Source organism: Hyperoodon ampullatus (assembly GCF_949752795.1).
Source record: "Hyperoodon ampullatus genome assembly, chromosome: 13".
In the NCBI taxonomy this organism is placed as follows: Eukaryota; Metazoa; Chordata; class Mammalia; order Artiodactyla; family Ziphiidae; genus Hyperoodon; species Hyperoodon ampullatus.
The window spans coordinates 44,421,132-44,435,444 of record NC_136926.1 but is presented as its reverse complement, the minus strand read 5'-3'; the positions used below and the strand labels follow the sequence as shown (position 1 = coordinate 44,435,444).

Below are 14,313 nucleotides of genomic sequence, written 5' to 3'. Positions count from 1 at the left end.
TATAGATCATGATGTTAATTAAAAAAAATAACTGGAATATTTTCTGGGGTTACTGCATTTTGCAAGAACCCATTAGATTAAAACCCATTGATAAAATATTAACATTAATTTTCTCAAATTCTGTGGACATTTTTTAATAAAGTAGTTGAAACCCTTTTTTTTTTTTTTTTTTTGCGGTACACAGGCCTCTCACTGTTGCGGCCTCTCCCGTTGCGGAGCACAGGCTCCAGATGAGCAGGCTCAGCGGCCATGGCTCACGGGCCCAGCCGCTCCGCGGCATGTGGGATCTTCCCGGACCAGGGCACAAACCCACGTCCCCTGCATCGGCAGGCGGACTCTCAACCACTGCACCACCAGGGAAGCCCTGAAACCCATTTTTAATAAATTATAATGTTATTTAATAAGGAAGTCAAACTTATTTTTACCAAAACATGAAATATTTATTCCATTAGAATGCATTTTCATATTTTACCTTACTAAATCTAATTTTCCTTCCAAATAACAAAAAATACACTTATTTAAACTCATGTTGTAAAATTTTGAAGGCAACTTAAAATGGGTCAGAGGCACATCATGTTTCAAAACTTGTAATGGGTTGTATGAGTTAAAATATTTGAAAGCCACTGCTCCCAAATATAGGGAAGTGAGTCTGGGAGCCATTGGTAGATTTAGCATAAATGTGGACATGGCACGTGCTGGTCTAGACTAAATTAGGAAGTATCACTCTGGCCTTCTTTTTAATTTCTTTTTCTCAGTGTCCACTACTTCTCCTTGACCAGAGCTTCCTTCTACAGCATGCTTCAAGAACTGCCCTCCAATTTTACTGACTTTCTCAGACATTCCTTCTTATGAAAAACAATATACCGCCAATTCCAAGTAGGCCTTGTCCATTAGGGAGTTGACAATCAATCAGTCTGGTGCAATGGAGTAACATTATGTGTGAAAATACTATTTTCATCAAATAATAGGTTTGGATTTTAATGAGAAGGAACGCTTTCTGGAACAAATTCTGCAACTTGAAGAAAGTCTAATGACTGTGGTAGTTCAAATAGTAAAGAATTTGGGGGGTGAGGGTGGTTACACTTTATCATATCTTTCAAGTTATCTTATATGTGAGCATGAAGCTCAGCTTGAGAAATAGTAAGTGACCATTACATATGAACTATAAAATACCTAGATCTATTATTGAAATAACGAGCAATAATGCAAGTAATTTTTATTGAATGTGAAGTGGTTATGAATTTAATATGGTCTTCAAAAAGGGTCACCAGGGAGGATTCCAGTTATTTTTAACTAGATGGAGCCCGCGGACTCAAAAAGATTATTTCTACCCTGTCTAAGAAACAAATTTAGAAAATAGAATTAAAATTCTGTCAACTTAAGTAAGATTTTTTAAGTAGGACACTTTTTTTTTTTTTTTTAAGACAAGGATTTTGAGGGAAATGACCACCATTCATTCATCGGAAATTATTTGGGGAGCCCTGGTTTGTTTTTTTTTTAAAGAAGATGTTGGGGGTATGAGTTTATTAATTAATTTATTTATTTTTGCTGTGTTGGGTCTTCGTTTCTGTGTAAGGGCTTTCTCTAGTTGTGGCAAGCGAAGGCCACTCTTCATCGTGGTGCACGGGCCTTTCACTATCGCGGCCTCTCTTGTTGCGGAGCACAGGCTCCAGACGCGCAGGCTCAGTAGTTGTGGCTCATGGGCCTAGTTGCTCCATGGCATGTGGGATCCTCCCAGACCAGGGCTCAAACCATGTCCCCTGGATTAGCAGGCAGATTCTCAACCACTGCGCCACCAGGGAAGCCCTAAATAGCACACTTTAGTGCATGCTATGATCTGAATGTTTGTGTCCCCTCGAAATTCCTAACCCCCAAAGGTGATAGTATTAGTAGGTGGGGCCTTTGGGAGGCACTTAAGTCATGAGGTTGGAACCCTTATGTATGAGATTAGTGCCCTTATAAAAGAGGACTCAGAGAGCTCCCTACCCGCCTTCTGTCCTTTGAAGATATGGCCAGAAGCCTGCAACTAGGAAGAGGGCCCTCACGTGACCATGCTGGCATTCTTTTCTCAGACTTCCAGCCTCTAGAACTGTGAGAAATAAATTTCTCTTATTTATAAGCTACCATTCTGTGGTATTCTGTTATAGCAGCCCAAACAGACTAAGACAGTGTCACTTCAGATATCTGCATATATATATATATATATATATATATATATATATATGGATATAGTCTTTATCTTAGTCTTAAGCGTATCTGTGGAGAGAACTTCCTGGATCACCATGCAACTAGCTAGCGTCTTTGCCCAGCATAAGTTTACCGACTATCCTAACCATCCTGTATCAGAGAAATGTGAATGGGACGCTATACTAAGACCCTAGATATTTTAAATTATCCAGACATCTGGAATTATATTATTAAGGCATTGGGATATTTAACTGAACTTTAAAACTTGTATGGATATTTTGGCACCATGTAAAGACACACACAGAGTATAGGTGAATGTGTGCGCCCACGCAGTCCATAGCATATCCTCAGAGCAGGCTCATGGGAAAGGCACAGATCATCTTATAGTTATAGCTGTGACATATTAGAAAGCACTTCAAACCTTTTTTTCCAGGCTATTAGGGAATAGCAGTTAGTTTTTCTCTATTTGGATTTGAAGGTGATGACAATTTTTATTAATCCTAGTCATGAACTACATCTGAAAAAAAATTCCTTTTAGACTAAAAGAAAAACTGCCAAAAACCAAACCCAAAACAAAAACCAGCTGTGTTTTGAAGTCTTACATTGATAGCCTGAGTGTGGACTAGTCTACTTGCTGTAAGCAACATGTGGAAACCACCTGGGAGGGTTCCCTGCTACCCACTTGACTAACTACACTTCTTTCAGCACCTTTAGTTCTACCATGAAATCATCAGAGAGATAAAATCATGATGCAGTGCGCACTCTGGGTGGCTTCTGTAAAACGTGAGGATTAAATGAGAGCCAAACCTATTCGGAAGTTAGTAATGATCCATCCCTGACTCACAGCATAATCAACATAAGTTCCACAGGGATTTGACATTTAAATATTAAAACATGAAATTGCAAGACTATCTCCTAAAAGAAAATGTGGCTGCCTATTTACATGGTTCTGCAAGGGAAGATCATGATAAGCATACAGAAAAGGGAGAAACCGTAATGAAAAAAAGTGATAGATGTAAGTACCTTAAGTATACACGGCTATGCATCTCACAAACATGAACACACACACATACATACATCCACACTCACACACCCCCACACAACTATTTCTGGGTGTTAAAAAGCCATTAATAGGGGCTTCCCTGGTGGCTCAGTGGTTGAGAGTCCGCCTGCCGATGCGGGGGACACGGGTTCGTGCCCCGGTCCGGGGGGATCCCACATGCTGCGGAGCAGCTGGGCCCGTGACCCATGGCCGCTCAGCCTGCGTGTCTGGGGCCTGTGCTCCACAACGGGAGAGGCCACAACAGTGAGAGGCCCGCGTACCGCAAAAAAAAAAAAAAAAGCCATTAATAAAGGAAAAGAGAAACTGGGGAAAATTGCAAGTGGGCAATATAAGTTTTTTGATATCCATGTGGACCTTGGTGGTGTTATTTAAAACTATGTTGAATAACACTTAATTACTTATTTTTATTTATTTACAGTTACGTGATGCATATAACTGTTAGATGCTTTTTGGAAAGACTGACAAATACATTTCATCCTAATAACAGTTCTGGGAGGTGAGGCAGTTACTATATTTATCCTTATTTTGCAGATGAGAAAACTGAAGTCCAGAGCATTAATTGACAGGTCCAAGTCACACAGCCAATATATGTATATGGCAGAGCTGGTCCACCTGGCCATGCAATACTCTCCGAACTGGTTACCTTCCATTAATATTTGGGTAGTTGCATGTTTTGATCCCTGGAATTACAGTGTCCAAGTTATGCTGCAGAATATGATGAAATAAACTACATTTCTTCTGAATTGCATCCTCCTGATGAAGAGCTGAATTTTAGTACATATCCATCTATGAGGGTGTGGGGAGAACAGCCTTGGAAACATTCTACCGTAAAAGTCATTTTGAAGGCTTTGCAGACCCCATTTATATCATCCTTGCACAGTACTCATTCAGTATAAAAACTCTTCCTCTCTGAATGATTTTCCACTATATACATAAAAAGCAGTCCATTTCAGCACACTCAACGTATCTATACATATATTCCCCATCCCCTGTGCTTTGGGTACTAGCTTATGCTCAGAGCCAAAGAGTTAGACTATTTCGTACATTCTTGGCCAGTGAGTTTTAGTGCAAATTCTCTCAGCCAGTAACCATTCTAAAGTGGTATTCAGAATGGACTGTTCTGTGCTGTGTATTATTTATTGTTCTCTGACCTCAATTTCCACCATGTATTTTATCTTTGACTGGAAGTTTTGACACACCTACAGCGGACAAAGGATGAGCAAATGTTAGTGCCAGCCCTGGGCCCAAAGAAATGAATGATTTTTATCTGTGTGCATATTACAATGAAAAGATGTGTGTGGGCTGGATGAGGGGGGTGAGTAGGATGGAGCATAGCTCGAGGTAGAGAAAACAGATAGCAAAGACCAGCAAACAACGAAGGAGTGGTGGTAATCCGCCGACATTATGACGGGCAGCATAAACATCACCACAACCTGTGAAGCTTAACTAACATTGGATGGATGGTGAGGGGAGGGAAATTGAGAGGAAGGGAAGAGCAGTTGTTAAAAGATGACTAAAGCTCACACCGATTCAGTTACTCTTCCATTTACAATTTCCACTTTCTTAATAGAATCCACTCCCCTCTCTCTTCCTGCTAATATTGTATTGGGTTCTTGGTACTGAGAAGGGGTGGTCCAACTCAAATATTTTCATCAGTTTGAATTTAGGTACCTCTTAGTCTTTTAGGAGCCTAAGAATAAAGATCTAGTTTTAGTACAGACTTGCCTCCATGACTGATCAAGCTAATGTTTATAACCAAACTCTTGATCTCCATTTAGTTCTGCCCACAGGCCAAATAAAAAGATGGTTTCATGAAGGTGTGGCCTTTCTCCAGGGCAGTGTTCCCCAAATTTGTGTTCCTGGGAAGCAGTCCCCAAAGTGTTATGAAAGAAAATAGCTAAGTTTCCTCTGGTTAAAAAACGTTCAGGAAAAATTGAGTTAAATGAAATTCCTCAATGTTCTTTAATCCTGGATTGTTCAACAACTTATATCTGTGAACATATCTTAGACTTTTCCAAAAGGGCGGCTGTATTATGATTCAGTGTTTCCCAGAGAGCACTGACTGTAAGAACTCTATTTCATGGGGTACACATTACCATCTCCTCTCTGTTGCTTCATTTCTACTTCCCTGTCTCTCTCTCTTTTTCTCTCCTGCCACCCCCCCACCCCCCACCCCCCCTTTTTTTTTTTGCATTTTCCATTTAGCTCTTTCATGACAACTATTAATAGAAGAACTATGCCAAGGCATAGTTATCTGTTTAAAAGTTTTCCATATAATTTGAGTGAAAGTGTCATGGATTTTTTAAAGTTTGCTTTTCCATTATAAAAGAATCCATACTGATCAGAAAAAGATTTTAGCTTGAGAAAAGTCCAGACAATAATGAACATGCATAATCTCCCACCTATAGAAAGCTTGTTTGCATTTTGGTTATTTCTGCTTGCAGCTCCAGTGGGACAGCCTCACCTCCTTCTTTTTAACGACCTTTTGGGCACACTTAGGTCCTTGCTCATTTTCACATCAGAACTTCAGCAGTTACTAGAAGTTCTTCTGGAATCTTTTTCTCTTACATTGGTACAAAATGTGTCCCTTTTGATCAGTTAATCAGACAGGCTGGTAATATTGATTTTCTGTACCCCAAGATTATAGTTTATCTGCTATTCTTAAGAAGTGACATTCTGATATTTTTATTGATATTACACTGTCATTGGACCAATAAAAATAATCTGAAATTGGAGTCACTGATGTTTTGAAATCAAGATAAAAAATTCAATTCTTCAATTTACATGAAAAAGAAACAAAGCCATGTGTACACTCTGGAGTGGTCCATACCTGCAGATGACAATGGATTGTGGTATAGCAGAGATTCTATTGAAATAACAGCTCACATTTTAGTTCAAAAATATTTCAAATGAGCGGAATATAAATGTAAGAGTACTGATATAGATTCAGACAGTTTTATCAACACATGATAAGACTCAAGAAGTGACAAACTACAAGTCTTTTTTTAAAAACAAAATCTATAGCTTTCTATCAATAAAAACACTACAGTCCCTTTAAAAATATCAAAATAAACATATAAAAATGTTTTCTAAAAAATCTCTTCAAATATTTCTAATAAGAGATGGTATTACAAAGAGTCAAGAGAAAATATTTGGAGTGGGCACAAGATCCCTGCTCCCTGTCTTCTTCTTTAGCGGATAGTCAGAATAAACTTAGTTTAAAAAATTTGCACACAATGGTCTTTGTTACAAAATGATGACCACATCAGTGAGCTTTGTTTTTTAGTAAATATGTTACATAATGTTACTCTTGAAATTTTCAGGATTAATTAAAATTTCTTCATTTTGTGGAGTGTTTAGTTTGTTTTTAAGCAATAATTTCCTACTGGTAATTTTTATCAGTTAATAATTTATATTAAAATGATAATGCTTGTTTGATCTCTGAATTTATGAATGTGTGGGTTAATTGATGTTATAATACAGTTTTATATTTTTATTTTTGAAATTATTAAATATTTAGCTTCATGGATTTTATTTTATGAAATCTAAACTATTTATTTGTTTATTTTGCCAAATATAAGTATTTATATTTGGTCAGTATTATGTAAAATAAATGATGAAATATCAGTGTTTTTTTTTTTTTCCAATGTTGCATCCACTAATCACCAATTTGGTCTCTTATCATATGTCACCATCTCAGAAAGCCCTTTCTGTCTACTCTGCCCAAAACAGAATGTTTCAGACTCCCACACCAGGCCAGTCAGTACCTCACTTGGCTTAATTTTCCTGCCACTTAGATATTGTTTTGAAATCATATTATTTATATATATATATATATTTTCATTTTTATTGGAGTATAATTGCTTCACAATGTATTAGTTTCTGCTGTACAACAAAGTGAATCAGCTATACACATACATATATCCCCATATCCCCTCCCTCTTGAGCCTCCCTCTCACCCTCCCTATCCGACCCCTCTAGGTTGTCACAAAGCATTGAGCTGATCTCCCTGTGCTATGCAGCAGCTTCCCACTAGCCATCCATTTTACATTTGGTAGTGTATATCTGTCAGTGCTACTCTCTCACTTCATCCCAGCTTCCCCTCCCCCACCACGCCCTCAAGTCCGTTCTCTATATCTGAGTCTTTATTCCTGCCCTGCCACTAGGTTCAACAGTATCGTTTTTTTTAGATTCCATATATATGCGTTAGCATATGGTATTTGTTTTTCTCTTTCTGACTTACTTCACTCTGTATGACAGACTCTAGGTCCATCCACCTCATTACAGATAACTCAATTTTGTTCCCTTTTATGGCTGAGTAATATTCCACTATGGAGAACAGTATGGAGGTTCCTTAAAAAACTAAAAATAGAACTACCATATGACCCAGCAGTCCCACTACTGGGCATATACCCTGAGAAAACCATAATTCAAAAAGATACATGTACCACAATGTTCATCGCAGCACTATTTACAGTAATGAGGACATGGAAGCAACCTAAGTGTCCATCAACAGATGAATGGATAAAGAAGATGTGGTACATATATACAATGGAATATTATTTATATTTTAACCTACTTATTATTCATCGTCCCTCAAAGAAGTATAAGCCCCTGAGAGTAGGAATTTTTCTGTGTCCCCCAATACATAGAAAAATGCCTTGCATACCATAGGTGATTATTAAATATTTGTTAAATGAATGTGGTAATAAATGAATTGAAGAGCCACTAATTCCAGTTTTTGAAAATATAATAATCATGGTAACAATATGAGTTGCTACAATTTGGGGGTTATTAGTATTGATACTGAGATGAGTATCTGTTATTTTTAAATTTGGTATTATTTAAGATTTAATCCCATTTTTAAAAAATAGCGAATCAAAGGTAATAAATATTCTAAAGTGACTAAGAATCCATTTCAAAAATTGCTCTTCAGGAAGATTACACCGATTTACATTTCTACCAGTGATTCATTCTCACTTTACTGTTTGACTTTCAAACTTCTGTTCATAGGCGTCTGTCTCCACCAGTATTGGTCTCTCTTTGCTTTCTTTCTTTCAGCTGATGGTATTAGATCTGTCTTTTTCTACTAAAAGCCACAGTGCCCCTTGTTACAGAAGAAAAGATTTGAGAAAACAACTTGAAGTGCCATTGTTTATTTCCTTAAAATTTAAAGGCGCTTAAAAAGATATGCTCCATAAAATTTGTTGTGGTAAATGATCTTAATGATTAAAAACAAAATTTACTGAAAAATCATCAGTGTCTTCAAATATGCCCTTGCAATCATGACTATGAACAAAATACCTACATGCTGTTCATAGGATGGACTTGAAGTTTGCATTTTCATCTAGTTTATATACTGGCAAATTGTTTTATGGTGATTTATGTAATCTCTAACATTTTGAATTTTGCAATATACAAAGAAAACAATCCTCTTTAGGTCTTGTTAACAAGTTGCTTGTCAAAATCTGTGTGTGCACATGGCCATGGAGATTTTTTCTTCTTTATTTTTTAAAAATGCCTGCTTTTATTTTTTTTGTGGCTAATTGATGTGGAGTGCTGCGTATACATCTGAAAGGTAGCACCTTTAGAGGGGGCACCTCTGCAGGCTTTTATCCCACACATCTAGTAATAATTACTGCATAAATAAATTCATAACACCAGGCAGTTAGAAGCAGTCTAATTGCAACAATTAATTTGTAGACTTACCTAATTAAATTTCCCTAGCCAGAATGTGTTGTCTGCACACATCAAAGTTTACAAAGGAGAAGTAACAGAGCAGAATAAAAAATGACAGTGTCCCTAATAGAGTCCCTTGAGAGGAAATTCTAAGGTTAAAATAAAAATCTATCAATGCTGAACAGGAAAATATGCAGTTCAACCGAAATGATGGATGGTTCTTCTAACCTTCACGCAAAATGATCCTGACACGTATTATTATTGAAATAGAAATGAGCATATCTTTGTCTACCTTATTGCCTTTATAAAGTGGATGAAATGGTCAGAGTTGGAAAACTCTTTTTTATGTTGTACTTGGGAACATTAAGATGATCTTGATCTCCTTCTTCCTCTTGAGACTCCCATAGCTACTTGTTTATCTGCTTTCTTGCCTTCCTGTAGGAATTGAGTAATTGCACAAATGTATGGTGAGGAGAGAAAACTGCACAGCCTGCACCTTTTGCTAGCACAAAAGAGCCTGCCTTGCCACTGCGGGACATGGGAAAATTCAAGTTTTCCAGTCTTGTGTGTGACATATACAAGAACAAATGACAATTATAATGTCATACTATTTTTAAAAAGAGAGGAAAAAAATAATTTAGTAGCCAAAAGGGCATAGCACAAATCAGATTAACTGGGGAATAATACTATGAAAGCTTTCCAGTAAGCCTTTTTTTTTTTTTTTCAAAAGCCTTTGCTTTTATTTTTCCCTTTATCACCCACATCGGTAGCTATTTCTCCTTTTACTCTCCTAGGAATTTATTAACATGTAAGGGGCTCTTAGTTTCAAATTTGTATTACAATCATCTCTGCATATTGGGGTGATTGGTTCTAGGGCCCCTGTGGATACCAAAAGCCAGGGATGCTCAAGTCCCTTATATAAACATGAGTTAGTATTTGCATATAACCTATGCTCATCCCCCTATATACTTTATTTTTTTTTTTTAGGCTCTTAAAGAATACACATATTTATTTATAATAAAATACTGAATATGGTTTACACCTTTGAAGAGTAAGTGGTCTAATGTGCATAAACATATTTCTGTCCTGCGCAAGCAATGTCAAGAAAAACAGATAAAAAACAAGTGCAAAAATTCAAACAAGCTACAGAGACACCTCCCTTAACAGATGCAAACATATGGCTAATGCATCTGATTTTCAAGTGGGAAAACATATAGAATTTAAAAATCACCTGTTAGCCTTTTTAGAGCATAATGATAACTGTGTTTTTAAAGGCCTAACAGATTTGGTAAGCCTTTAGTGAATCCGAAAGGCTTAAGTGGAGGGATAAACGCAAGGTCACTCCACTGTTCCATCTGCATGCTTAATTCCCGCCATTTCTCCGTCAATTTTTTCTTGCGTATTTTTCAAAAAGTAGCCCAAGTTAAGTGAGTGACTATATGTATGAACAACACCATTGAAAAACACAAAGCTTTAAGACAAGAATCCTGTAAAGGAGTAAACACCATTAAATCATCATCATTCTCTGCCCACAGCGGATTTTTCTTAGGAGAACTGGGGCAGGACTGCTGCGTCTTTACGTGTCAATACACTTGAGGATTCTTCTTGTTTCTTCAGTCTTGGGTATCCTAGTTTTGTTACTAAACCTCTTCCATCAGCTCTTCCAGACTGTCTCCATTCTCCCAGATGCTACGCTGCACCCAGTTGATTACCTTTGTGTACAATTTGCCATTGCTGGGCAAGCAAACATTATCTTCAAGCATTACCTCCAACTTTAGCCGTGGAAGTTTAAGAAACTCTTCCTCTTCTGAAATTTGTAACAAGTGCTCCTGAATATAAGCATCAACCTTATTCAACAAACGGGAGTCTCCCATACAACTTGCAAAATTTCGGTAAGAGATGCAGCTGGTAACATCCATTCTAGATAGTAAATAATCACCACAAACCTGCTTTACTCGGTCCATCTTCAGCTTCTTTGCTGCAGAATAAACGTCTTTGACTAATTCCTTATCGGCTTTCAACTGAGCAGTGTAGGCATAATTCAACAAGACTTCAACAGCTTCCGGATTGAGATCATCAAACTTAACGTGAGAAACTCGGTGAGGATCACTATCAATATTAAAGATTTCAAATAAATAGGGACTGCAGCAAGCCAGGACTACTCTGTGTGCTAACATCTCATGGCCACAGACCTGAAGTCGAACATCACAGAACTGGCCACTTTTCCACAGGGCATTTAATTTGGCAACAGAAGACTCAATGAAATTTTCGTCTTCAAACATTAAATATCCATTGGGAATCATTTTTTCCTTATAATTTGGCTACTATACTGGTGAGAAATGTATTTCCGGGGTGTTTTAAATAATCCAAGGACAAAGGAAACTCAGCGCTTTGTTGAGGTATGAAGACAGGTGGCTGAAGTGAAGGCAGAGGTGTCTGAAGCTCTAATGGTGATTCCAAAACTATCAGGCTTGAAAATGATGTAATCAAGTCCTTTAAAGCTATAGACACGAACTTCTTCTGTGATAATCATGCATCATAATCTGGTTCATCTCTAAAGAGATGGAAAAACTCATCTCTGGAGCTTCAAAGGGGAGCAGGAGGAAGCGGGCGGGAATCGGCCCAACGGAAAGCGCCTCGAGGCCACCGAGGAGGGAGGGAGCGAGCGGGGAGACGAGCGGACAGCACGGGGAGACGAGCGGACAGCACGCGGAGGCTGCGAGGAAGGGGAGCGCACCGGAAATCGCGGGGACCCGCTCGTTCGCTGGCACAGCGGCGCTGAAGCCGCAGGCGGCGAAACTGTGCCCAGCAATTCCAAGCGACCGACCTCCACGCACGTCCCGGAGACACTGCCCTCGCCGCCGCCGCCCGCTAGCGCCTCACCCCCTCGCACGTCACCACGTGCGCCGCTGCCGTAGCCGCCGCCAACACCTCCCCAACGCTTCCGGCTGGAAAGCGTCGTCCCTATATACTTTAAATTGTCTCTAGATTACTTATAATACCTAATACAATGTAAATGCTATGTAAATAGTTACCAGGCACAACAAATTCAAGTTTTGCTATTTGGAACTTTCTGGAATTTTTTTTCAAATACTTTCAGTCCAAGCTTGGTTGAATCCTCGGATGCAGAGCCTGTGGATACAAAGGGCTGACTGTACAGCTATTCTACGTAGGTCTCACTGCCCTTACTAGACTACAAGTGCTTTCTCACCCTGCTTCCCCACCATGGTGGTCTTCTGTCTTCACCTCCCACCACCCTCCTTCCCATTCCCTATCCATGGCTGGTGATGATTGCCATCTGCCGTATAAATGTGGAGCTCCTGAGCCAGTGCTAGGGAGGGCAGGCTGAGCATGAGGGGCCCCAGTTCCCATCTCTACCCTGCTAGTAGTGAAGGGTACAGATTCAGTCAACATGGCTGATGCTAAGAGATGATGCCGTCAGTGAAAAGTCTTCCAGGGACCTTTTCTCAGCGCCTTGTGGTTGCCTCTGAGCAGCTACTTCTTCCTTGTGAGGAATGGGATGGGTTTTCTTACAAAATAAAATATAGATTAATTTAGAAGGGCATCTAAGCAGGGTTGTTATTAATAAAGAAAATATTATTTATAGAACTGTAGTGGGGGATGAAGCTTTATATTTAGGCACTGTAACATCCTCTTATTCCATCTTGACTTATGTCTGCAAATGTTGGTAGGAGTAAAAGGCAGACAAGGTAGGATACATCTGAGTTTCCTTATAGAAACTTACATTAAAGTTTTAATAGCAAATAAAAGAATAGATAACACTAAACGAAAATTCGGAAACCGTGTCAGCGCAAAGTTTCTGAGCGCTACGTCTTCACTGATTGTGGGACGTACCTTTCCATTTCATGAAGAAAAACGTAGATTCTTAACTTTGGGTTAGAGATATTTACAAGGAAATGTGCTGACTTCAAATCTTTTATTGATGTCATCCCTATCTGTATTTTCTCGTGCATATTTTTAAACCAATAGGAGCCTTTAAATGCCAAATGAAACACTTCCCACAAAATTACAACAGTCTTCTCTCCATTCTCTTGAGGAAAATGTAGCTCCAACAGTTTTGTCTAGAAAGATTACCTTTGCTTAGACCAGGTTCTATTTATGTCTCATACCCAACATGGAATGATGATGTGTTGAGCAAAGATGGATGCATGTAGGGTAAGAAATCCAGAAAATTCCTTGGGTATTTTTCAGTCAGAATATTAGTCTGATTTCATCCTTTTATTTTACATGTAGGTTCCCAGAGAATTAGTTGTACTGAGATTCAAATGCAAGTGTCACATCATGTAAAATAGAGTTGATCTTTGATCCTATGTAATAATGGATTATTACCACCCTTTGAAAAAGTAGAAAATTAGGAGCTTTCAATCCCTGTGCCTATGACATATTATTTGCTTTATACATCTGATTCAAATAAATTTGACTTTGAAATGTGTCTGCCATAAGAAGGGTCTACATATAGAATTCAGGTCAAAATAAAGTAAAAGCAAATCCTATCTTCTGATGTGAATTAAATTAGACTCTCAGAACAATAGGATGAAAGAAAGATAATGAAGTTTGGGTGATGGAATTAACCAGAAAAGCACTCCTCCCCCTTTGACCTCTCTTGGAACAGTCTCCTTTCGGCTTCTGTGACACCACACCCTCCTTGTGTGCTTATTCTCAGTAAACTTTGCTGGCTCATTCTGTTTTGCTTGGATCTCATCATGGTTTTATCCCAGCCTTCTTTTCCTCTTGTTCTATTCTGATGGATTTCCAAGGGAGGTCTCTGAATCAGGAGCACCATCACCACCCCACAGGATACTTGTTAGTAATGCAAATTTCAGGCCTCACCCCAGAAATTCAAGCCCTATTTACTAGATCTGAAACTCTGGAAGTGGGGTCCAACAACAAGCTATGTTTTCTCAAATGCTCCAGGTGGTTCTGAATGTACACTCAAGTTTGAGAACATCTGCTCTCTTCTGAGGCTTTCTGATCCATGATTCGGGGCTTCAGGTGTGATATATGTACTGTGGGAGATTGTATTTTCCAGAGGTGGCCACAAACATATCCCTTGTTTCATAAGCCCTTCTTGAACCTTGCTACTCCCCCATTAACAGTGAAATCTAATTATCCTCCTCTTGAATCTGAGCAGAATAGTGACTTATTTGTAACTAATAGTATAGAGTGGGATTGAGTCTAACTTCTGAGGATAAGCATAAAAGGTGATGTCTTTTTGAATTATGGTTTTCTCAGGGTATATGCCCAGTAGTGGGATTGCTGGGTCATATGGTAGTTCTATTTTTATTTTTTTAAGGAACTTCCATACTGTTCTCCATAGTGGCTGTATCAATTTACATTCCCACCAACAGTGCAAGAGGGTTCTC

At 38.6% G+C, this 14,313-nt stretch overlaps 1 protein-coding gene across 1 annotated transcript; it reads right to left on the bottom strand.

Annotated features, from left to right (window-relative positions):
- Nucleotides 1–10,569: 10,569 nt before the first annotated feature.
- On the bottom strand, nucleotides 10,570–11,232 carry LOC307062299 (influenza virus NS1A-binding protein; the record flags this gene model as incomplete). The annotated part of the gene is made up of 1 exon (XM_079717961.1): nucleotides 10,570–11,232. The coding sequence occupies one exon, from the start codon at nucleotides 11,230–11,232 to the stop codon at nucleotides 10,570–10,572; it is 663 nt and encodes a 220-aa protein (XP_079574087.1).
- Nucleotides 11,233–14,313: the final 3,081 nt, after the last annotated feature.